The 23,271-nt window shown below is 46.9% G+C and overlaps 6 protein-coding genes and 3 non-coding genes across 9 annotated transcripts; 4 read left to right on the forward strand and 5 right to left on the reverse strand.

The window, feature by feature from the left end:
* Window positions 1–530: 530 nt before the first annotated feature.
* Pmar_PMAR029371 (hypothetical protein) lies at window positions 531–761 on the forward strand (the record flags this gene model as incomplete). Its single annotated transcript, XM_002782454.1, has 1 exon — window positions 531–761. A coding segment is annotated over one exon (231 nt), but the record flags the coding sequence as incomplete, so codon positions are not given.
* A 74-nt stretch (window positions 762–835) lies between these two features.
* Window positions 836–5,967, forward strand: Pmar_PMAR029372 (Dihydroxyacetone phosphate acyltransferase, putative; the record flags this gene model as incomplete). The annotated part of the gene is made up of 14 exons (XM_002782455.1): window positions 836–937; window positions 2,103–2,227; window positions 2,276–2,362; window positions 2,701–2,783; window positions 2,910–3,005; window positions 3,246–3,386; window positions 3,543–3,666; window positions 3,714–3,820; window positions 3,972–4,093; window positions 4,139–4,273; window positions 4,328–4,413; window positions 4,690–5,121; window positions 5,587–5,672; window positions 5,733–5,967. The coding sequence occupies 14 exons, from the start codon at window positions 836–838 to the stop codon at window positions 5,885–5,887; spliced, it is 1,881 nt and encodes a 626-aa protein (XP_002782501.1). The 3' UTR covers window positions 5,888–5,967.
* Window positions 2,795–2,867, reverse strand: Pmar_PMAR029373. Its single transcript has one exon. It is a non-coding gene; the product is annotated as a tRNA-Glu (tRNA).
* A 458-nt stretch (window positions 5,968–6,425) lies between the features above and the next one.
* On the reverse strand, window positions 6,426–8,231 carry Pmar_PMAR029376 (conserved hypothetical protein; the record flags this gene model as incomplete). Its single annotated transcript, XM_002782456.1, has 8 exons — window positions 6,426–6,449; window positions 6,609–6,763; window positions 6,923–7,124; window positions 7,241–7,326; window positions 7,374–7,553; window positions 7,622–7,694; window positions 7,868–7,976; window positions 8,119–8,231. 8 exons carry the CDS (start codon window positions 8,229–8,231, stop codon window positions 6,426–6,428), a joined length of 942 nt encoding a protein of 313 aa, XP_002782502.1.
* On the forward strand, window positions 6,498–6,570 carry Pmar_PMAR029374. Its single transcript has one exon. It is a non-coding gene; the product is annotated as a tRNA-Arg (tRNA).
* Window positions 7,786–7,857, forward strand: Pmar_PMAR029375. The gene has a single exon. It is a non-coding gene; the product is annotated as a tRNA-His (tRNA).
* A 522-nt stretch (window positions 8,232–8,753) lies between the features above and the next one.
* On the reverse strand, window positions 8,754–10,376 carry Pmar_PMAR029377 (asparagine synthetase, putative; the record flags this gene model as incomplete). Its single annotated transcript, XM_002782457.1, has 1 exon — window positions 8,754–10,376. One exon carries the CDS (start codon window positions 10,374–10,376, stop codon window positions 8,754–8,756), a length of 1,623 nt encoding a protein of 540 aa, XP_002782503.1.
* Window positions 10,377–20,061: 9,685 nt separating this feature from the next.
* Pmar_PMAR029378 (hypothetical protein) lies at window positions 20,062–20,292 on the reverse strand (the record flags this gene model as incomplete). Its single annotated transcript, XM_002782458.1, has 1 exon — window positions 20,062–20,292. One exon carries the CDS (start codon window positions 20,290–20,292, stop codon window positions 20,062–20,064), a length of 231 nt encoding a protein of 76 aa, XP_002782504.1.
* Window positions 20,293–22,104: 1,812 nt separating this feature from the next.
* Window positions 22,105–23,271, reverse strand: Pmar_PMAR029379 (hypothetical protein; the record flags this gene model as incomplete). Its single annotated transcript, XM_002782459.1, has 5 exons — window positions 22,105–22,200; window positions 22,339–22,574; window positions 22,623–22,891; window positions 22,991–23,060; window positions 23,260–23,271. Coding segments are annotated over 3 exons (240 nt in total), but the record flags the coding sequence as incomplete, so codon positions are not given.

The raw sequence follows: 23,271 nt of genomic DNA on the forward strand, positions 1-23,271 counted from the left end.
TGTTCAGTTCGGTGGGGGAGCGGTCGAAAGTGTCTCAAGGGTTGAGAGAAGATAGAAGGGCGATTGTTGGAAAGGCCGTGGGAGATTTGATGGTCATTTCGTTGTTGCCATCGTTGGATGGTCGGAAGACTGATCCGAAAGCGGAGATCTTGATCACCCCAGCGGATCTGGCTGCTAGGGTTGTTGTCAGTGTTGCAGTCGAATGCGTAAGCGGCTCGGTTGAGGTAGGGAAGGTTGTGGGTTCAATTCGTGGTGGAGGTATTTTTTCATCAGGTTAGTGGTGAGGGTCCGCAAGTATATGCTCTAGCGTTGGCATCTCCACTGCTTCAATGGGGGAAGTTACGCAGATTGATAATCGATCACTCGGGCGGGCGCGCATCTGCTGCTGATGGTCGACAGAGCGGCGCTATTCTCCGCAGGGCTCAGTCGTCGAACGAGGTACCATCAATTTTCCATTTTATCAAAATCTTTAAATACTTATGTCGCCTCGTATGGTATCGTGTTGTCCGATCCACTTATTATATTCTTAGGTATGCAGTTCCTCGTTAGAGTTGATAGCACCGGAGATCTGTCAAGATGCACGCGGCATTCATGTTCACAACTACCTCCTCCATTGTCTTGGTTTGATCGAAAATGGCGGAGCGGAGGTCTTGGATGATGTTCACTCATCGTTGGGGAGGAGTCTGACGATGCAGCAAGCACTACGTTACACTGATGTGTTGTCGGACGCAAAGTGGAAGCATGGAGGAGTGCTCAACTTTGTGGGCTAATTTTGTGGCGCGCGGTAATTTTGAGATGGTTGTAGGCACTTCGAAAGGAAGCAGTATCGTATTATATGCCTGATATGAATCGAGTGAAGGCTTTGGTGATGAACTCGAAAGCTGTTCAGGATGCTACTCACAGCAAAAAGTTGAAGGCTGAGGCGGCGGCGATGCTGGTACGGCAAGTGTTCGAGGAATATACTATGTTCCTTGAACATAGCATATATGTGTATTCTATACATATATAGTATATTCAACACACTATGTATGTATGTATAGTGTTCGAGGAATGTACTATGTACGTTCGCGCAGATGTTTCCTTACTACTAACATACGAATTCGACCTCAGAATTTTCATATTGTCACCAACATATGTAGTTGAGCATGTGCATGCTTTTCCACGCTGCATTTTGAACTCGCTCGCATCAGCGTCGGTCGAATGCGTCGGTGCTGGTTGAATTTTTAGCAGACTGATATCATAATTTTGGTGGTTGTGAAAATTGTACGATTTGTTCGACGATAGTCGTTGAAATTTTCACACATGTTAAAACTGGAAAATGCCACGGTTTCGCAATGGGATTGCATTCGGTGTTTTTAACGAATGATTAAAGTAGCAATTTTAAGAAGATTTCGAAGATTGGAATAATAATTTCTTATTGGATTTTGAAGTTTTCCTGCTCATTTTCGATGTGGTATAGTACGCGCGATCCCGATAACGAAAATACGTGTGAAGGGGTAACTTTCCCAACGCAATGACTTGGAATCTCAAATTTGTAATATGTGTGGGGGGAAGGGATATGCACATGGTCATCAACTACATGTGTTGGTGATGATGATGACAATATGAAAATGGGGGGAAAGGGATATGCACATGGTCATCATCAACTACATGTGTTGGTGATGATGATGACAATATGAAAATGTGGGGGGAAAGGGATATGCACATGGTCATCAACTACATGTGTTGGTGATGATGACAATATGAAAATGTGGGGGGAAAGGGATATGCACATGGTCATCAACTACATGTGTTGGTGATGATGACAATATGAAAATGTGGGGGGAAAGGGATATGCACATGGTCATCAACTACATGTGTTGGTGATGATGATGACAATATGAAAATTTTGAGAAGTTTTCGCTGGTTTGTGTACGTTTGTTATACAAATTAGTATATAAACTACTGTAATTTCTGAGGAAACCCCCGAGCTCAGTTGAGGGATGCGAATATATATTCCAACACTGGTGATATGAGCCTCTCTTATGTAAATTCATTATATGGAACTTGTTCGCAATCGATTTTCGTGAAAAAAATTTCACGGTACTTTTGTGTATTGGCAGGACCGTATTATGGGCAACCAGAGGAGTGACATCTTACGAGCATTTGTCATCGTATTGCATCGCGTATTCGTTTCGATATACGACAGAGTACTTGTCAACCACGATGGTCTGGAGAAGCTGAAAGAGTAGGAGACCCGGGTTCGATTCCCACTGGAGGCATTTTTCTGTTGCAGGCTGAATAAACGTGGTGCCAAGGTGCTCCTACTACCGACGCATAGGAGCTATATCGATTTCCTAGTTCTCAGCTACATTTGCTTCTAGTAAGGATAGCGGTAACGTGTGCTCGAGTTGCTCTTTGGGTGGTAAAGGCCTAGGAGAATCTTGAGTCTTGTGTTAGTCGATTCGAAAAGAGTTGTTCTATTGGTCGGAATGTCAGATAGTAGCATCGACTGACTTTTGAAGGCCATAGGGAATCACAATTGCGGTAGACTAGTAAGAGCGTTTGGAATTCAAAATTACTCAATTGTATCACATAAGCTTATATTCAAACTCCGAGTGGAATTTTATGTGATGCAACTGAGTCATGTCGAGTGAAGATTTCAAAGCTGCTTTGGATGCAGTATGGAGGAGGTCTACTCGGTCGTTGGTTTTGTTTCAGTGCCGACATTCGGCTACCTTTTATTGCTACCGGAGATAACTTCTTTTCCATCGTGGGAATATGGAAGATACTGCAGCATTCAGGTGAGAAAAATTTCCGATGCGGGGACTCGAACCCCGGTCGCGTGGGTGAGAGCCACGAATCCTAACCAGCTAGACTACATCGGATGATAATATTTCGAATGTGTTGTTATGTTGGTCCGAATGTAGGTGCATTCTTTATGAAAAGATCTTTTAACAGCGAGACTCATCCTCTGTACTCGATTGTTTTCAAGACCTACATACAGGTCATCCTCGAGGAGCAAGGTGATCATCGGTCGCCTCCTCATACTCTACTTCTCATTAATAACAAGTGTTGAAATACATCTTCGCTTTCCTCGGCTGAGTACATGAGTTTCCTCACTAATCATGGGAGTTCGTAGACTAACTGGGTTAGAAGTGTACAGAAACCGGCAAGAATTCCTCAAAAATTTCCTCCTAGAATTTTCATATTGTCACCAACTCATGTGCAATTCTTACCACGCTGTTAACAACTCCCTTATTCAGGGTGTGTTGAGATGTTCATCGAAGGAGCTCGCTCTAGAAGTGGGACGATGATCCGCCCTCCCAAGGTTGGCCTTCTGAGATTTGCTACGGAATCTGCTGTTCATAATGCGATGAACGCTACCTCGATGGCTAACTTTATAGGTGAGGGCTAAGTAGTAAGTCTAGTACACTGAGTGCGTTGAAAACACCTTTTTTTATTTCGTGTACCACAATTTAGTGAACTCCAACCAGAATCTTCATAGCCATACTGTATAGAGAAATCACCATTGCGGTTCAAGTCCAGCATATCTCGCTCAGATGAAGAGGATGTTTATCTCGTGCCGATTTCTATCGGTTACTCCAGAGTGATGGAGGTAGACTCCCTCGCCACCGAGCTGGAAGGCCGAGCCAAGGTCGCTGAAAGCCTCGCCCGAACCGTTTCGTAGGCATAGTTCAACCGCAGTGTTTGCCGCACTCTTATCCTTGCAGAGCACTACGTTATTTATCTATGAACTTTGGAACTTTGACGGTTCACATCGATCCTCAACCGATTCGAGTCAGCGATGTTGTAAAACGTTGGAAGGACGATCAGAAAAGTGGGCAGTGGAGTTCGCTTTCCTCATCTGAGTTCAGGAGTTTCCAAAGCTAGTTATAAAAGTAGTATGTACAGAAACCAATGAGAATTTCCGCAAATTTCATTTACAATATGCATATTTTCATACACGGCTCGCAGTGAGTCGCTCATAGGTAAACACTCTCCTCCTTCCGGGCTGAAGTGTCATCAATATTATACCACTCCATTTCAACAACTCGCTGAGGAAGTGGCTGATCGTTTGGATGCCAACATGCCTATTCACACCACTCACTTGGTCGGTCTTTGGAGGCCTTGGGTGGGCGAGAGAGGTCGAGTTTAGGTGGCTGCAATTTTGCTGTGGAAACGACACGACTCGTCGCCTGCTGTAAGTCACCCTGTGATGGTGGAGAAAGTGAGATGGCTCTGTGGTATATTGAGGAAAAATGGTGTAACGGTTATACTCGACGACAACAATGTGAGAGGGCGTGGGTTCGACCCTCAGTGATGACGTTTAGGTGTATCCTCTCAGACCTCCTCAGCTGTCTCCCGCGTGGCTTCCCTCTACGTCGATCATGTCGTCATATCTGCGCCCGAGGAGGAGACCGGTGAAGTGAAGTGAGCTCGGTTATTGACTTATTCTCCGATGGAATAATACTTTCACTGTGAAAGTTTCACAATCACTTTAATACTGTCGAAAGCAGATGAGGATCGATCGATCACTGGGTGCCATTGCTGAATCGTTGAGTAGAGACCTTGATTACCTGATTTGTTGATATAACCTTCTCCACAACACCTCGTGATTCTCATCGGAATGTACTGTCGTCATCCCCGTCCATACCATTGCTAGATTTGAGTCTTCTGTGTAGCTATAGTGAGCGCCTTACTGATCAGATACTCGGTATGTCCTACCAACCCGCTGTTCGCCACACTTCTACTCAGCTACTATCGCAATCAGCTAATCTACCGTCTCGGTCACGAGGCCTGTCTAGTCTTAGCTGGTGGTGATCCCAACAAGCTGGCCTTCCTTCGCGAGGAACTACTACTAGAATGCATTCCCCTGGTCAACCCACACGAAACCGCTATAGAGTCCGCTGAGCTCAAAGACTTCGCGGTGTCCCTCATAGGACCAGTCGTGGAGTGCTGGTGGATCGTAGCTCTTCTTGCATGCAGCCACGGAAGGCCTTGGTCTGCTACTCTCAATGAACTGGTCTCGTCAGCATCGACTTTGGCTAAGGATATGTTCGCGGAGGGCAAGTGTGTGTATTTGGAGGCGTGCTCTTTTGACTTCGCAAAGAAGGCAGTTCGAGGAATGGAAAAACGAGGGTGAGCACATACGCCACTTCACTACTCGAGTGGGGAGAGTGTGAACTGCCCTGTCTGGAGCCTCATCGTTCAGCTGTGTGCACTACAGTCCGGTCGAAAAATGTCCAGAGCTGATCTGAAGCATTTAAGCTCTTGATGGCCCTACGAATGCCTGGTCTAATGAGCTCGGGATCATCCCTTTGTTCTTACTTTTAACGGCTGCGGACATTTTTTGACCGGACTGTATACGTATACGTTGTGTTCAGGTGTAGCGTATATTACGTATATGTATACACGCATACTGTTATATATGTACTATATGACTCGATCGATGGTATAAGAAACTGCTCGGTGATAGGTCTGGCTATTTTGAGTTCATATTGCAGAATGCCCCTGATTTGTTCTATATCGTAGCTCCTGCGTATTGGATTGAAGTCGATCGAGGAAAGAGTAAATCGATCGCATGCTGTTTTTCTTGACTTGCAGATGCCTAGTGGTGAATGGTAAGAGTCTCCACGTTGTATTCGAGAAGATGCATGAGCTCTTGGCTCTGCTGCAGTCCATAAAAGAGTGTATGTTCATGGTCGCCTAGCATCATCATCATCATCATCGATGTATCCTTGCAATTTCAGGCCCAGCTCTTCCCCAAACCAGAACACTGTCGAACTCCTCAGAGGCATCCTGTGGGGTTGAAGAGAAGCCACCACAGAGGAGATTCTTCACTCAACTCCGCGGGATGACCCTTGCTAGGCCCCTAAGCCGCTCTGCTGGCACTTCCAAGATGTGATGGCCATCGGCTGGATGTCGAGCTGGTCACGCTCTTTGAGGGAGTTGTTATCATATATTCGTTTGTCTTTTTGTCATGGTTAGTTTTGGGATATACAGTCTCTAGGATCAGCATCACGGTAGTCGCGTTGACAGTTTTTTCATGGTTGTGGGAGGGTACGTCCTCTGACGATCACTACTTAAAGACTAAGTGCATGAATCAACTCTGTGTTCGGGAGCTGTTGACCACGCGACGTCGAGTCGCAGAATCACTACTTGCCTGAGCCGGGTCAGTAACAGGGCGCATAAAAGATCCACAATGACTTGCTGTAGTGGCTGTAATCTATCTATATGACTTCATCTGTAACGTGAGATTCGAATTTGATCCATTCAGTAGTAGACCTCGATGAGTGGCCACAATAGATAGATATGTCGCTCGTTGCGTAACCCGAAGTTACCGATTGTTCACTTGTACACAACACAAAGAATCAGAGTGAACACTTTTATTTTGATCGCCTTGGCAGGACAGCTAGCTGGCTTGATATTGATGTATTTATGATCTATGGGAATCTGTCAGGCGACACCTGCAAAGAATGGATAGTATAACGTCTGTCGTGATCAGATGAACCATCGCCCTGCTGGCCCAATGGATAAGGCGCCACCCTCCTAAGGTGGAGATTCCGGGTTCGATCCCCGGGTAGGGTATTTGTGCTATAACATTTCATGCAGAAGACATCGCTTACATCCATCGAAGATTCCTCAATCTCAAATTCGTTCTCGTCCAGGTCGTTCTCATCTTCCTCATCGCTGCTGCCAAGAGTCTCGGGCTGTCTTTGATAGACTCCTACTGTACGGAGTAGATCACCCCATTTGGAGACATCGTCGCAAACAGGGCATTCTGAAAGCAGCGACGCTATGTCAAACTACAGATCAGACTCGAGACAGTTACGGAACGTTAACGATGATTTAATATTGTAAAATAACGTCCTTAATGCAGGGATACATATTATATGAGTAGTAATATCTCCGTATTGATAGTCTGAGGCGGCAGTCTTACTCACAAAGTCCGGGATAAGTCGGTCTTCTGCATCAAGCACCGGGGATCCAGTAGGATCACAGCATCCTTCAGAAGCGATGCATGTGATGTGTGAAGAAGTCCGACAGGACAAACATACCGCTCGTTTGGTGACCCCCACCGTGAAGGCTTGCATGCAGACACAGCAACAATGATTGCGACTGTCTGCCTCGTCTACGAGCGCCTGAGGATGAAGATTCTTAGAAGCTCCAATCCCAGCTAATGTGGTTTGATCAGCGTCCCGTAAGAGTATCCTCCCACTCCACGTTGGCAGACTCCATGGTCACGGAAAAATCTCACCTGGGAACTCCCTGCAACATGAGTTCGATGGAGAACTTCTATAGGTAAGTGTTCTATCCGGAAACATGCGCTCGAGGCCGCTTCACCTATGGGGAGACGAACTGCAAAGGAACGCGTCCCGCCGCACTCTTACCTCTCGCAGCCCTGAACTCCGCTACTTTAGTTTCTACAGCGCTAGCCACCCCGGGCTCGAGGACGTTGAGCACGAGCGGCATGCGGGACCATGGAGGTAAGTGAAGCATGCCGATGACCAGTGCAAGGCTGTCATGGACGTTATTGGTCCTCTGACGCCCACGCTTGGTCAGGCCTTTACCTGATGAGAGGAGGATCAGCCAATCCGGAAGGATCCACTCGGGCAAGCAGCACTGCCGGGTGATTCACCTATGTTGGCTAGACCTTCTCGAGTGAGTCGTGATAACCTGGGATGCTGCCACGTCCACTCGAACTGTAATGCCTGAACGACACTGGAACATGCATTAACACCACATGCCAAGGAGTCGGTGATAGTAATCTTCTTGTATGTCCCCTCTAATGTTATATTTCAAGTCGCTATCGTCTAGTGGTTAGGACGTCACGTTGTGGCCGTGACAACCCCGGTTCAAATCCGGGTAGTGACTTTTTTCTTACCTGAACTTGACTGCTAAATCCATAGCAAACCAACAACATCTTCCAAGGCCTGTGCCGCTTCGTCCGATGTGCTCCTCCATTATTCAGCTCCCCGTTGTGCTGTCGAATCCTGACCGAATGAACTCCAACAACTACAAGCCATCAAGGGCGTAGCGATATATCAATCCACCCTTCCAGGTATCAAATCGGTCACAGACACAGGCCGACCATAGGACAACCGATTTACACGAATGCTATGGTTCAAGGCTCACCTTCTCCGAGGGTTAACTGTAAATCCGATATAGCCAACATTTGGTGACGCTTCGCTCTGTAACAAGTAGCAGCCGTAAAATCCCGACTCGTTACCGTCACCGAGATGTGACATTACAGAACACCAACGATTTCACACTCGAACCACTCTTTGTTATAATTCTGGTCTCGAATGATGTACTCCATAGAAGACTTCGTATACACCACCACCCAAACTACAACTCAACAGATGTTCACCCGCACACTATATTGAAAATCTACGAAGAGTACATGTGTTTCGGTGGTAGCATCGTCAGCAGTAGCCTTACAAACTTCCGCCTGGTTCGATAGGACCACTGATATCAATGAGCAACACCTCTGCTGTTAACTCTCTCATCAGGAACTCACCCCCTCACACCGCCACAACCCAACAGATAGATGACTGCCTGGTAGCCCTCAGCCCAAACGATTTCAGGCGAGCTCGTACTTTGCAAAATTGCCTTCAGCAAAGCGGCGAATATTCCCACCAAAATTGACCAACGCGAAGCAGCCACATCATTGACGAGAAATAAGCTGTCCATATCCAACCACCGTTTTCCGGGCATCCCTGGCGCCGCCTTCCCCTGCTCTCGATCATGATAGCTTCTACCATCTAATCTCACAACCCGCTGAACTTCCGTTCGCCATTTCCCTGTCTGTTGCTGCCAAAATGAGCCACGTTGTTAACCTTAGCGATTCTCGTGCCGAACTGTATAGCCCTTTTCCTAAATCCTGCCAAGTCCCCCAACGCTCCCCCCGCGATTAATCTCAACGCACCACGCAACAACGGTTTCGTCTCCACATTACTATCACATAGTCGGTGGCGGCCGATCCAGTTGAGGAGGTCCTCATCCAGATAGGGGTGCCGGGGCTCTCGAGCATGATCACTCATAACTCGATCGTCCCTCCCAAGGTTCCGTCGCCAAAGCCGATGCAGATCTCTGAGCATCTCTCGCCTCCTCCCATCGAGGCCTCCTCTGAGTTCGCTGGTCCGATACCGAGCATAACCACCCAGGACCTCATCCGCACCATGGCCGACCAACAGCACTCGAGCCTCCGATCGAACCAACGCTCCTCTAGGAGCAGCACTGGTGAGGACCAGCGGGAGTGGAACGCGATCTACTTCGCCATTCCGAAGTAGCTCCCCCGCCTTGTGCGTGCGGCAATAAGGCGAAGCTCCCTCGTCAGCCTTTCTACGACAACAGAACTTACACATTCCTCGAATGCAGCTCTCCTTAGCCACTCTAGAGCAACCATCACTCGAACACTTCTTCCTTACCGGCTCCGAATGCACAGCCATCCGCCTACACTCCGCTGAGGCCTCGTTCTCTTCCCTCAACACAGCCCGACGGAACTCGTCATTTCCGCATTGCTCGGGCTCAACGAGCACCCCTTCCCCCCGAGCTGCCGTCCATAACGCTGCTGATATGTTCACGTCCATATGCGTCACTTCAGGGCTGCTTAGACCCATCACTCGATCATACATACCCTTATCACTCGCGTCAATTCCACACAATATCAGCCGCACTCTCGCACGTCCGTAGACCTCCGCTAGGCGCTGATAGCTGACCAGGGCTGTCCTCAGATCGGGCGAGTCCCTTCCATCTACACTAGCAGTAAGGAGATCAACTTGCCTGTCCGACTCCTCTAGGGCGAGCGCGGCGAGAGTCGTCGAATCGACACCACCCGAAAACAAGATACCAATAGGTCCAGGATGGTCCAACATGCGGACACGACGAGCCACCGCTCGCCGTAAAACTACCAGAAACTCTTCTGGCGTTCCGGTGTCGGTCGTGTTGGTGTTCCAGAAGGCTTCCTTTCTAAAGGGAACTCCAGTAGGGTAGGGGACTTCCCGAATTCGACGGCTCTTCAAATCAAGGCAGTACACGCTACCTTCAGCCGGAACCTCAGCAACCTCAAATTTTCCACCAATACTCCCAACAGAGGCTATCGTCAGACCATTTTCGGTATCATTAGATAACAGCAAAGACCTTCTGCCGAGTCTATCACGGCCAAACCAGATCTCCCCCCGCCTCGCATCGTAATATACGAACGCGAATGGTCCTTTCAGAGCTTCCAAAGCGATGATCGGTTCCTCAGTTGCGCACAGCCTATCAAAAACCTCAATAGTGTCGCTTCTGCTGGGCCCGTTGAGCTCGTCATTGAAGAGCTCACCGTTCCACAGGAGGATGTGGTCGTCAGTACAGTATGGTTGCTGCACCGCACCTTGCGAGCCGCGCATGTGTAAAACCGCAGATTTGAATTCCATAGTGGTATCACCGTAATGAGCCCGCCGACTCCTGAAACGATCAGGGCCGCGACAGCGAAGGAGGTCGTCCATCTCGGGGAGTTTGGCAGAAGCTGAGTGGTTTTCGAATTTGTAGGATGCCGGGATCGAACTTGCGCATGTGTCGATTATGTGAAGGCATATGCCACACATAAGGAGAGTAACCAAAGAAACAGTAAAATCTGATCTGAAAATTTTCAGGGTGCCGCCCTTCCCCGAAACTTTTCACAGCTGATGAGTTATGACACCTAGAAGCAGTGTGGAAATAAATTTGCACACGTTCATCAACCACATGTGTTGGTGACAATATGAAAACTCTGAGGAAAACTTTGAAAATTTTTTGTTAGTTTCTAGACACTCCTCGTAAATTCTCCCAAATCGTACATAAACTCCCATGATTGTTGAGAAAAGTATTGAGCTCATCTCAGGAGAAATTGAACATTTTTTTCGCAGAACTTCTTATCACATATCGTTAGAAAGTATTTCTCGACTTCTGCATGAATGTGTACACAACCGTATGCTCAGCGCCTTTTGACGCCTCGAAATGCACAGAAAAACACATGTACGCGATATCACAAATCGCGATTACTTACTATCGCCCTGCATAGTGTGTTCTGTTTCGATCGCCCAACAGTAATATGAACAGCGTGCCTCGCCTACACCCTGTAACTGTTCGTGATCGAGTATGATCATACTTATCGAAATTTCTCTTATCCGTAGAACTTATAATGATCAGATTTTTCTAAGCTACAAAATGTTACCGTTTTGGAAAAGTTCAGAAACATTTCCTCCTCAACTGTTCCCTCCGGAGGTAACATCCCCAACATGGGTAGGAGGCTTACCCTGAGCCTTCCCTCTCTCCGAATTGAAGAGCCGCGCGATGAGGGTGTCTGCCGGAGGCCCTACTAGAAGGCAACAAAGCGATCTCCTACTTCTAAGAGGAGTAGTGCATATCAGCAAGTTACCTTCACTATACAGAAACCTGTTTTATACTGTTGACATACGAATTCGGATATAAATGTACAGAAACCAATACGAACTCGGGTATAAATGTACAGAAACTAATACGACTTCGGGCATAAATGTACAGAAACCAATACGAATTCGGGTATAAATGTACAGAGACCAATACGAATTCCCCAAAATTTTCTCAGAACTTTCATATCGTGACCATGTGATTATCGATTATAATGGCGAGCGCGAAGTGAAAAGCGCACCTTCGAAGTTTGCTGACAATCTCAAGGTTGGTCCAGTTCGAGCATAATTAAACTCGGTGTATTCAATAGACCTCTGCTGAGCTTCAAGAGCGATACCGGAATTGAATTTAACGTGTAAATTTGGATTCTGGGAGCGGTCCGGTCCAACTGCATTGGATATCGCATGAATCGTATTAGTTCCCCCAGTTATGGTGATCCCAGTCTCTCAAGACCAACGAAGGCTGCCCTCCATTAAATCGGTCGAGGACGATATCATACTCGACCGAAGCTTCTTCGATGAGCTCCTACTGCCTTCCACAACGAATACTGATTATGACATTTACTTGCTAGAGGCCCTATGGCCGATTCTAGCTAGGGCGCTAGCAACGCTTTCACTCGAGGTGGGTGCTTCAGCACCACACATGTCCACCTCTACTCTTCCCTTGGTGACGGTGCAGCTCTTGAAACGCTCGCACAGAGATATCATGATGACAATATTTCTCAATTTCCGTCGGGAGTCTTCAAAAAAATTCAAAAGGTGCGATCGATACGATATACTCTAAATCAACTTTGGTCCCATTTTCCGTGGGAGAATCAATTTTATAATCGTTTCACAAGTCGTTCATTGAATGCTCTCGTTCGTCCAGGTTGAACGCCTCCACTTCCGAGAGGACGCAGACCCGGTAGTCCGCAACAGATTCTGTCCGCTAGCTTGGCTAGCTCAGTATCTACTTCGTAACAAACCTAATAGTGGCACTCTTGAAAGAGATGGAATACAGCGAGAAAGAGAGTTGAAACAATTCTCTGCGTGGGTGGACATTGAACGGGGCCGTCGAGAGGTGAGAAACCGTCGTAAATCGCACAGTGATAGTGACTAGTTCATGAAGAGAACTTGTAGACCTAGATATGTTAAATGAAAAAATATATTAAGTTCCACCTTATATAATTATAAATAATAAGAAGATATATCAAAAATAAAACGTATTCTTTATGACAATACTTATAATGAAAACTCATAATGGCTGCAGTGGGCGCATCATATGATGTTGATATCGTATAGTCGCCGGACGTTTGATGGAGGTCTCTTCATGAGTTCCGAATAACTCATTAAGACGGGTATAATACTATTCATGAAAAACGAAGATGAAAATATATCACGCGATCGTTCATCACAGATACATCGTCGCGAGAATCTAGTGCGACGTGTTTTCAACGGCTTCTCTTCCAGAAGACAAGTCCGCATAAGCGCCCTCCCAAGAGTCGTAGCAGTTCTAGACGAACTAGCTTGCCTCGGTGGCGAGCTTGTCAGCGCCGAGTACTGCAGTAGCAAGAACATCATCAACAACTTCACCGGGAAGGACTCTATCGATTTCGCGGAGTTCTGGAGTTGGTTCGCTGGACCGCCCAGAGGAGAAGGTGGGAATCCACTCGAATTCAAATGACCGAGAGCCTCCAAGTTCGTTCCGAATGGTCCATATCAGTAGGTGGGAATTTCTAGTAGTTGTTGTAGCTGCGAGAATAGTCATCATTTACCTTGAGTATGCTGAACACACTGCGGTCATTGTGCCATGAGAATCAACATCAAGTTCCTCGTCTTCGTCACGAGCATGAGTTCGATGTCCTGCAGGAGGCGTGCCTTTGAAATGGACGGCGTTCGTCCGCGCGGAAGCCCGTAAACACCATAAGGCTGCTCAAGTAAGACGAAAACAGTCCAATACCCGTATAGGTCACCGACATAACTGTTCTCGCATGTGCCTTGATCGACTACTGTGATATGGTCAACCGCTTCTGCCTTCCTGTAGCGCGCTATAGTTTTTTTAGCCAAGATGCGATGGGGATGTATACTTTCGATTCTCAGGAACAGAAAGCAAAGAAAGTAGAAAAGGAAGAGATAGCAATTGTTGCTGCCGTACGTGCTGACGAGGATCGTGAAGAAGCGGAGTGAGTCCTGCATACCTATCTGTGCTACTTAACTACCTTTGTGAGGCTCAGTCATTAGACTAAGCGTGTGACTGGGGTATTCGATATTGTCTCCAAGAGTCTTAAATTCCCCTCGGGTTGAACTCGCGAAATTCATAAGTTCGAAGTATGGTGAAACCCCGTCCGAGGGGATGCTCATTTGGCGAGAAAATGAGCTCGTGAGTGCTCGTCGAGTCAACTCGTGGCTGTTCTCGTTGAAGCAATTCTCAACTGCCCTTCTACACAGCCGATGTGGTCCTATAGTCACTATAGTTATTTTTACTGTACTGTAGTGCAATACACTATACTTTATCGATAGTGTACATTAATTGTATGCAGTTTGGGTAGGGGCTTTCACTGAGAGGCGATGCTCTTCTTATCAGATTCAATAACCTCTGCGACGAGTTGTCAGAAAATGAGGAAATTCGGAAAATACTCGATGAAGACTTCATCCTCACAGGCGATGAACTCGCAGAAGACGAGGAAGCCGACGATGAGGTGACGAAACTTTTACGCCATTTTCGACTGAACTTCGTTCACGCTAGGTGCCCTCTAGAGGTAGCCATGTTGAGCTAATCTGTGCTCTCATGGAGAAAGCTGGATTACAAAGAGACCCAAATTGCTGCCCTGCTGAGCTGGCTGCTGTCCCAGACGTTGGTGACGCGAAATGGTGAGGAATGCTCACCCTTTAAATGAAGAGACACGTCTGGCTCTCTCTCCCGTATGCTTTAGTCGCGATTCCTGCTAGTTCGTCCGATCGAAACAACTGAGTTTGGCCCTTCAGGACGGCAGTTTGTGTGCAGCAATGGGCGCTACTGCAACGCCTTCTGGCTTGCCAATGTGAGGACGGAGTGGTAGACGCGGAGAGCCTTGAGAAGATGATGGATCGCAAGGAATTCGTTGCCCTGAAACGGAGAGTGGCGTAAGTGACGACACTCGATGTGGTATGCGGTATAGCAGGGTGACTGAAATATTTCATGGTGGAATATTTCACGGTGTCGCGGCGCCTTGCTCCAGCCACTCTGCGGTATAGCAAAACAGACTAGGTTTGCATGTTGAGGGCATGAACGAAGCAGATATCGATGTTTTGAATACATTCGACTATCAACAACATCTCTAGCGGCTGTGTCTCGTGGATGCTCAGTTTAACCAGAGATCTGCATCCTAGCCCTGGAGCGGACGATCATGTGCTGCGAGTTGCACTTGCTGGAAAAGATGAGGAAACTGAGGGGGCCAACAGAGGTGTGTACTTCGTCGCTTCTTGCAAATACGATATTCGAATCCCCATGTCTCCTCTACAGATTCTGTCCTGGAAAGCTGTGGTGGACGGCAGAGCACCGCTCCGGGAGGAAAGCGCAAACCTTCTATGAAAGAGCTATCGGACAGGTGAGAGCAGCCGAGGACTATCACAGGTCACTTCAATACGCACAGTAGATACAATATAAGCATAATTCGCCTTGAATGGTTGCTAGAACAGTTTGGAACGTTGATGCCAGAAGGGCGCGACGATTATCCTGAGAACCCACAAGTAGGCGCGATATGGAAGAGTATTTTTGGGATGACGTTCATCAGTCCTTATCCAAATCTGCCGTTCGTGGGTTGGCTGAGGAGTTGTGTCCGGATATCACTGACGAGGAATTTGAGGTGAGTGTCGTTAGAATGTCTGAGGAGGGCAGGAGCTTCCAGCCAGGAAGAAAGCGTCTGCTGAATTTCGATGGAATGTGTAGATAATTTATCACTACATATTTATTCAAAAGGAATACCAAGGGTTAGAGAGTCTAGTCCTGCCGTAAGCTATTATCAGAGTCGTAGAGTCTGTATACGACTCTGATATTAACCCGATAGATAGTCCTGTAATGCGACTTCTCTGAGGAATGAACATAATTGAATCTATCATTCATCAAACTCGTTTGCTAGATTAGCACGTCACGCGGTCACTGTTTTCGGCAAGAGCTTGAGAATTAATCATTAATTATTAGTGATTCGAAATTAAAGCGAAAAGCATGTCATTATCAAACGTAACGACTATTACGAAGAGTTTTCGCAATAGTCATTATCTTGAAAGCCCGAACAGGATAGGCAGCGGACACCACTCAGGCCAAATGGGTCATCATTGACGCGGACGGATCTGGCTCCTTGGAATTCGACGAGTTCGTTGAATGGATGGCCCTCGATGAGTTCGACATCGATGATGGTGAGTGGTGGCAACTTTCTGGACCAGAATTGAGACAGCTGAGGTGAGTAATGATTTTACCTCTTCCAGACTGATCGGCGGAGCTAAAAGTGGTTAATTGCACCAGGTGGACATTTGATTGTGTCTGCGTTTATGGCGTCATGACATGCCGTTGCTCTACTTGGCATTGGTGTCGTTTGTGTTGTAAGTTAGAACACAGAAGGTCAAAATGAATTGAAACAACTCGCTGTTGAATCCACCCCTCTCAGCTGGGAAACGAGACAACTCAGCAAGACTCGTGTATGAGCAGTTTTTAACGTGCCAGCAATGAAGAAATCATAAAACTTGCGTTAGGTTAGGCCCTAACCTAACGCAAGTTTTATGACTCAAGTGCACTCAAGTCTCCCTGGGAGAAAGGCAAGTACAACAAGAATTTAAGAGTGGGACAGAATTTCATGTGCAGCATCTCCCCACCTCAACAACGCTCCTGGGGGAACGTTCGTGTGTAACAAGCGGCACTCCTCAGGAGTCTATCCCCAGGATAGTATCCTGAGATTCAGGACCTGAATGACACTAGACCAACGGGAGACAGCCATCATCGATGTGAACATCTTGTGTTGTCTAATTGGCGTCGTGCTCGCCATATAGGTTAACGATAGAGCCTATAGCTGGGAACTAACCCGACATTTCATTCATCGCTCATTCCCGACACCATGGGATTCATAATTTCGAGAAGGCATATGGGAAATACGATATGGATGATTCTGACTTATCGCACAACCCAATGTACATTGTATGTTTTATACATGCATGCCGAGCCTCGATGCCTCTATTATTATTAGCACTCCTCGTACAACTCACTGAGGAGAATAACAGCATAGCTGGTATTCGGAGGAATCCAACGTGTTTCGGTTCATAAGCTTTCAATCCCTCTCCTCTTCCCCTTTGATTGCTTTCCGCAACCAGGTTGTCACAACCTGGTTGTGTGAGACTCCTTGCATAGAGAAGATGGGAAAAGAGGAGCAATCGAGATACTTATACTGTATTGTAGTAACTACTACCCTTTGTGTAGTCCTTACTGCGTTGGCTGCATTTTTTCCCGAGGTGAATTCACTGAATGGTCACAAGTCTCGCTCATGTTCGGCTAACTCCTACAATTTTCTCCTTGTACTTGATTTTCTCTCACCCAATGTTTTGCATGTTTGATGGTCTTGATATTTCTTAGATTTCCCAGAGGCTCTGGGCCAGAGATACAGGGTCTCAATTGAGATCCGAATTGTTTTCGCATCCATTGAGAACGCAAGCAGGCTCACCGTTACTTCTGCTGATATATGAACTACGTTGACTATAATTAAGATTCCTTAAAAATTCATTGCACTTATAGACTCTTTCTGTGAGATCAGAAGGTCGCATATGTATGAGGTGATGACGCGAAGGTTTGTGTGACGCATTGATCCCGGATGGGCCATCCGGGATGGCCATAGACCACTTGTTAGTCTTCGGGCCCGACAAGCAAACACAAGATCGGTATTGGCCGTCACAGAGCTAACCAGGCTGGTTAAACCAGCACAACGATGCTGAGTCGCCGGACTGGCTCTAGCTAATTTGATAATGCAATTTGGAAGCATCATGTTATGATACTGATCCCCGTTCGGTGGGGGATCAGTACACCCTGAAACCATTTGGAAGGATCGAGAGCACTGGGGACTAGGAGATCAAACGTGACAATGATCCAGTGGCCTCCTCTCTGAGGCTCTCCGCCTCCGAACGGTTGAACAACAGAAAAGAGATATCCTATTTGGAGGTCGTCGACGAGTTGCACCAGCAGATGCTCCTATACTTCATAGTCGCAAATGAGAGGAGCGAATGGTTTGGAGGCTGTGAGGTCATAGAGAAGGACAAAATGATTGAAACTCTGTTCGATCAATGATCGTTTATTTCCTCGGCCACAAGCGCCATATTTGGGGACACGAGCTTTACCAGCCTTTGTTCCATTTTGGATTAGTTTAGTTCGGCGTAGTAGAGATATTGGGTACCTTTTAACGACCACATATTGTGTTGTTGTCGATTACTTGCTTGATTCATCGTTTGCCTTTAATGATAGTTCGTGTGAGCCTGTGACCGTCGGAGTCTGACGATCTCTCTAATTACGCGTTAGGCTTTGATAATATCAAATTGATATGATTCTGCATACCTATCGTCTCTATGAATTCGAATGTTGATAGTTGAATTTCTGGATAGTTGTCGAGATCGTCGTTCAGCACATCCAACGTTACTTGATTGGTCATACGATAGGGCCCCTGGCGGGCATAGATAAGATAATATTGGGGTCATGTAGGTCCGAAAGGCAAGTCGGATGCCGAAGTTGTTGCCGAAGATGCCGAGTAGATGCCCGTCTTCCTTTCTGAAAGGCAAGTGCGATGAGATTCAAGAGTGGGACAGAATTTCAAGTGCAACATCTCCCCACCGCAACAACGCTCCTGGGGGAACCTTTGTGTGTAACAACCTGCAATCTTTGAGTCTATCCTCAGGATACTATCCTGAATGACACTAGACCAAGAGACTCTCTTGAAGAGAGACAGCCATCAAGTTCTTCTCCTATCGTATTCGGCTCCCAGGCCCCAGGTTCCTTCGGGATGGGTTTCTTTGTTGGTTCATATTCGATGTTATGATTGTTCATTGTTAACATTGTTATCATCTTGTCGTCAAATTGGCATCGTGTTTGCCTATAGGTTAACGATAGAGCCTATAGCCGGGAACTTACCCGACATCCCATTCCCGACAACATGGGATTCATAATTTCGAGAAGACATTTAGCCAGAATGATATAAATGATTCGCACTCATCATCCAACCAAATGTACATGTCATGTCTTATACATCATGTATAAGAATGCCACATTGGATAGAGGTGGCCTCTCTCCAATGTGGCATGATGCATGCCGAGCCAGGATGACTCAATTATCCTCAGCACTCCTCGAACAATTCTTTGTCAGTAAGTCACTGAGGAGAATAACAGCATAGCTCGTACTCGGAGCAATCCAACGTGTTTCGGTTCATAAGCTCTCGATCTCTTTCCTTTCTCCCCTTTGATTGCTTTCCGCAACCAGTTTGTGTGAGACTGCCTTTATAGAGAAGATGAGAAGAGAGGCCCAATCAGGATACCTACACTGTATTGCAGTAACTGCTACCCTTTGTGTGGTCCATACTGCGTTGGCTGCATTTTTCTCTCGAGGTGAATTCACTGAATGGTCACAAGGCTTGCTCGTGTCCGGCTAACTCCTACAATTCTCTCCGTTTACTTGATTTTTCTCACCCAATGTTTGGCATAATTGATGGTCTTGATACTTTTTAGACTTTGCAGAGCTACAGGGTCTAAATTGAGATCCAAATTGTTTGCGCATCCATTGAGAACGCAAACAGGCTCACCGTTACATCTGCTGAAATATGAACTACGTTGACTATAGTCAAGTGCCGCGACGAGGCAATAAGCTGTGATCTACATCTCTCCAAGTCCCGCAGGAAGTTATCGCAGATGGCTTGAACTATATCTGTAGCCATAGGCTGAACTTCTCCTGCCCATCACGGGAATGTCTTGAACTAGCCGCGCATTTCATACTGAACGAAGGCTCCGCACATGATTGTTTCCCGCAGAGCAGACGGCTTCCAGGCATGGAGGATCACGAACACGCAGCTGTCAGAGCAGGCACCAACGGCGTTGAATGATTCAACGCCGTTGAATGATTCAACTTGAATCGTTGAAAAGTGACGGCACAAGATCGGTATTGGCCGTCACAGTCCGTGACCCACAGAGCTAACCAGCACAACGATGCTGAGTCGCCGGACTGGCTCTGGCTGGTTTGATAATGCAATTCGGAAGCATCATGTCATGATACCGATCCCTGTTCGGTGGAAGATAAGTACACCCTGCAACCATTTGGAAGGATCGAGAGCACTGGTGACTAGGAGATCAAACGTGACAATGATCCAGTAGTCTCCTCTCTAAGGCTCTCCGCCTCCGAACGGTTGGACAACATTACCGTGCAGTAGACGACAATGCCGTCTTGGCGTACGAAAGGAGCTCATTCTTAATAGTCTCGCTATAGTCATGATGCTCTTGAGTAGCCATGTGAACGTTTTTGACTCGTTTGAAAGCATCACAATGTCGAGCACCATCGAACTTTTCGACAAAACTGCTTAACCGACGAATCATTGATTCGTCGACTATGATTGGCAACTTCTCATTGATTCGGAATCAATAAGAGGTTCCCAATCATAGCAATTATCACCAACTTCTTGTTGAGCAGATTCCTTCACTTCTTTGTCCTCGACCGTAGCCAAAAAAGCATAGCCGAAACAAACTTCTTTTCATCCATATGAATACCACCACCGGCTTCCACCAATAAACGACCAGAGGCACTCAAATGAGACATCAAGCGGAAGCGGCCAGTGAGCTTGGGGAACCGAATCTTATCAACGGCCTCAGAAGAAAGTCTAGTCTGCCTTCTACGATCTCTGCCAGAGTAATACTCAACTGGTGGCATCGGAGCATATGCCTGGCGTCCCCGACCACGAACAAATCTACAAGAGGATATATGACTTGGTACGGTACCGATTGGTACCTAAGGTACCAATGAAAGGGAAGTTGAAGATAACGAGGACGACGAATCACCATCATCACCGTCATCATCATGGATTAGCAGTTCAGCCAGTTCTTGACCACCAGACTTCTTACTCCTTTTTTTAGCCTTCGTAACAGATGTTTGTACTGAGCGTTGGGTCAAACACTCTCAAAGATCTTCCTCAATCAAGGATTAATCAGCCTCACCAGCTCTTCTTCAGACTTACGTTCTCTAGTAGAGAACCTCTACCTTCAAGGTTCAGCACAGGCGGATCATTATCATCACCCGCAACAGCTACGATCTGCTTGAGACCATCTTTACTAGAGATTCTTCAGTAGCCTCTAACTGAGAATGGAGCTTTCCTTGCTGTCGGCGGAGCCCCGTCGTCTTAGAACGCAAATCATCACAACGCGCCGCTAAGGACGGAAGACCAGACCCATCGTGGAGCTCCATGGAGAGTTGACTTGTTGGATGAACACGATACCAAGAGGACTATGTAGAGACTTAACTTGTAATGATAAATAATGCAAGAATTGTCTCACGCTAGGCTAAAGATACTCCATAGCTATCGCAAAATAAGGGACAGATCCACTTATCACGAAGAAGACAGAAATACACGTACCTCACATCGTCTTGAATTATCTTCCATCCACACTCGACTAACCAATCCGATAGCACCAACACTTCAGCTCGTGCCGTAGGGGGCATGATACCAATATTCCCTAGTAATCATCTCTAGCTTGACTTTAACCATCGATTAACCAATCCGATAACGTCAATAACCAGAGGACGTCGTTGCAGACTTCAACCACAGAAGAAGCCCGCTATCACCCGCTAGGTTCCTTGATCATTCGGACTGATAGCGTGTTTTGTGTGCCTCTGTCCTCGAAAGCGTTATTGTTCGGATCCCACGCACCACAGTCAATGTCTGTTGTCTCTTCTCACTTGGCGATGACGTCACAGTTTTGTTTCCTAACTCCAATATGTTAGAATTACTATCACCGGAGTTGCTCCAACTGCGAACGTACCATGTGACGATGAAACTAGGAAGTTCGCGTGTCGGACTTGCGTTGGAATCTTTGGCGCCTCCATACTGCCAACGCGATGACCTCGTTCTTGCTTACATATCCTTGAATGTGCCGGAGAGTTATGTCTTCTACGCGATCAGCGAGATCCTCTTCCAGTAGGGAGAGTATAGGCATGCAGAACGATATGTAACAGCAATACTTCTGACTATATGTCAAATAGTACATGATTTGTAAACGCGAAATGCTTGGATTTGATCAGTTTCTGCTCTTGGATCTCTACCTCAGTTCGTCTTGCAGCGAGCATGGTCTACTGTAATACAGTAACTGTATGAACTGGAAACTATAGCGATGTCTTCCTGCTCTAGACCAACCGCAGCTGTATTCTGTGTGCCGTGTAGACCCTGTTCCGGCGGTTCACTTCTCTCCCTGTGCGTCTCTCAGCGTATCCCGTGCGATGTCGTCACTTTTGCATATGTTAGAGCTGCAGGGGTTCTATATCGTCTGCTTCACAGTAATCGTAACTTTTTCTCATCATTTCAACCTTTTTTGAAGTTTAGGTATTATATCTGGCCCCGTTCTTTGCATTATGTACCTCTCTCTCTCATTGTAGTAGCAGCCACATATGTCTAGTGTTAGTGAGCCTCGGTGTTATAGCCTCACTATTGCGTTGCGTTCCGATCCCACTCCATACGCTACAGTAACGTTCTTGACTCCGAAAGTGATACATCGAGTATGCGACACGCTAAGCTGGGAAAGTATCTCGAAGATGTTGCTGTAGCTTGCACAGGTGCTCATAAGCCAACTGACAAAAAGCTACACATCGAGCGAGACCGTCTCAGCTCCTCATGAACATTGATTCGATAGTCAAGCCTTGTGGCATTCTTGAAACCTAGTTCACTCCTAGCGATTTTTGTCATCCTAGAACCGATATCGCACCCACTTCCGCAGACTTCTCCCGGTCCACAGCGGCTGAATTTTGACGCTTCATCTCCTGCTGCATGTCTCGTGCTTGCTTGGCTGCTCGAGCTTGTTCGATACTCCCCTGTGTATTGATTCTATCCCGTGTCTCCCGAAGACTCTGAATCTGATCGCTACATTGAAGAGCGATCGCCGAGATCTATATGACCTGAGCATCCAGCGCAGTTACCTCATCAGCCAAGTCTTCGCAGAGCGTATCTGTTTGACGCGAATGGTAGTCACGAAGAAGAATCAGTCATCATCGACCTCTCTCAAGCACGTGATAGACTGGGCTGCGGTTGTTCTGTGCTTCACGCAGCCTCAAGGCCATGTCAGTACACTTCCGGTGTTTGGTTCTGAGTTCGAGCTCTAAGTCTCTAGCCATAATCCGCAGTTTCTGAAACGCCCAAGGACGACAGCCTAAGGACATCACCTAAGCACTGCGGTGTCATTACGTGTTGCCTCTGACGAGCTCCCTGGATTTCAGACTGGAGGGCACCGCTTTCGTTTCCAGCGGCTGCATTCGAATGGAGAACCTTTGCGAAGGCAGGGTAAGATCCAAACGTCACAAACGATGAAGCTCGCAATAACAGAAGCAGAAACTCTGAAAACGCATGAACGATTCCTCGACTCACTCTATGCTGTTCGTTGAGGATTCTCTGCAACGACTGCATTTCGGTACGCATCGTGGTTGCCACAGTATACCTGGTGATACACTCCGACAGAGATTGCGTTGAATAACCATACGAGCGACCAGGGCTCAGCTACGTGACTTAGACTACGAGCCGTAGTCTATGACGACGTCGTAACGATGTATGCTCCACGTGACGTGGACCACGTCAAACCGATATTGTAATCGACTAAGATCTACCCGCGGGAGTCACCGACCGCACCCGCAGCCTACTTTTCCCGTATG

Source organism: Perkinsus marinus (assembly GCF_000006405.1).
Source record: "Perkinsus marinus ATCC 50983 genomic scaffold scf_1104296939758, whole genome shotgun sequence".
Lineage (NCBI taxonomy): Eukaryota > Perkinsozoa > Perkinsida > Perkinsidae > Perkinsus > Perkinsus marinus.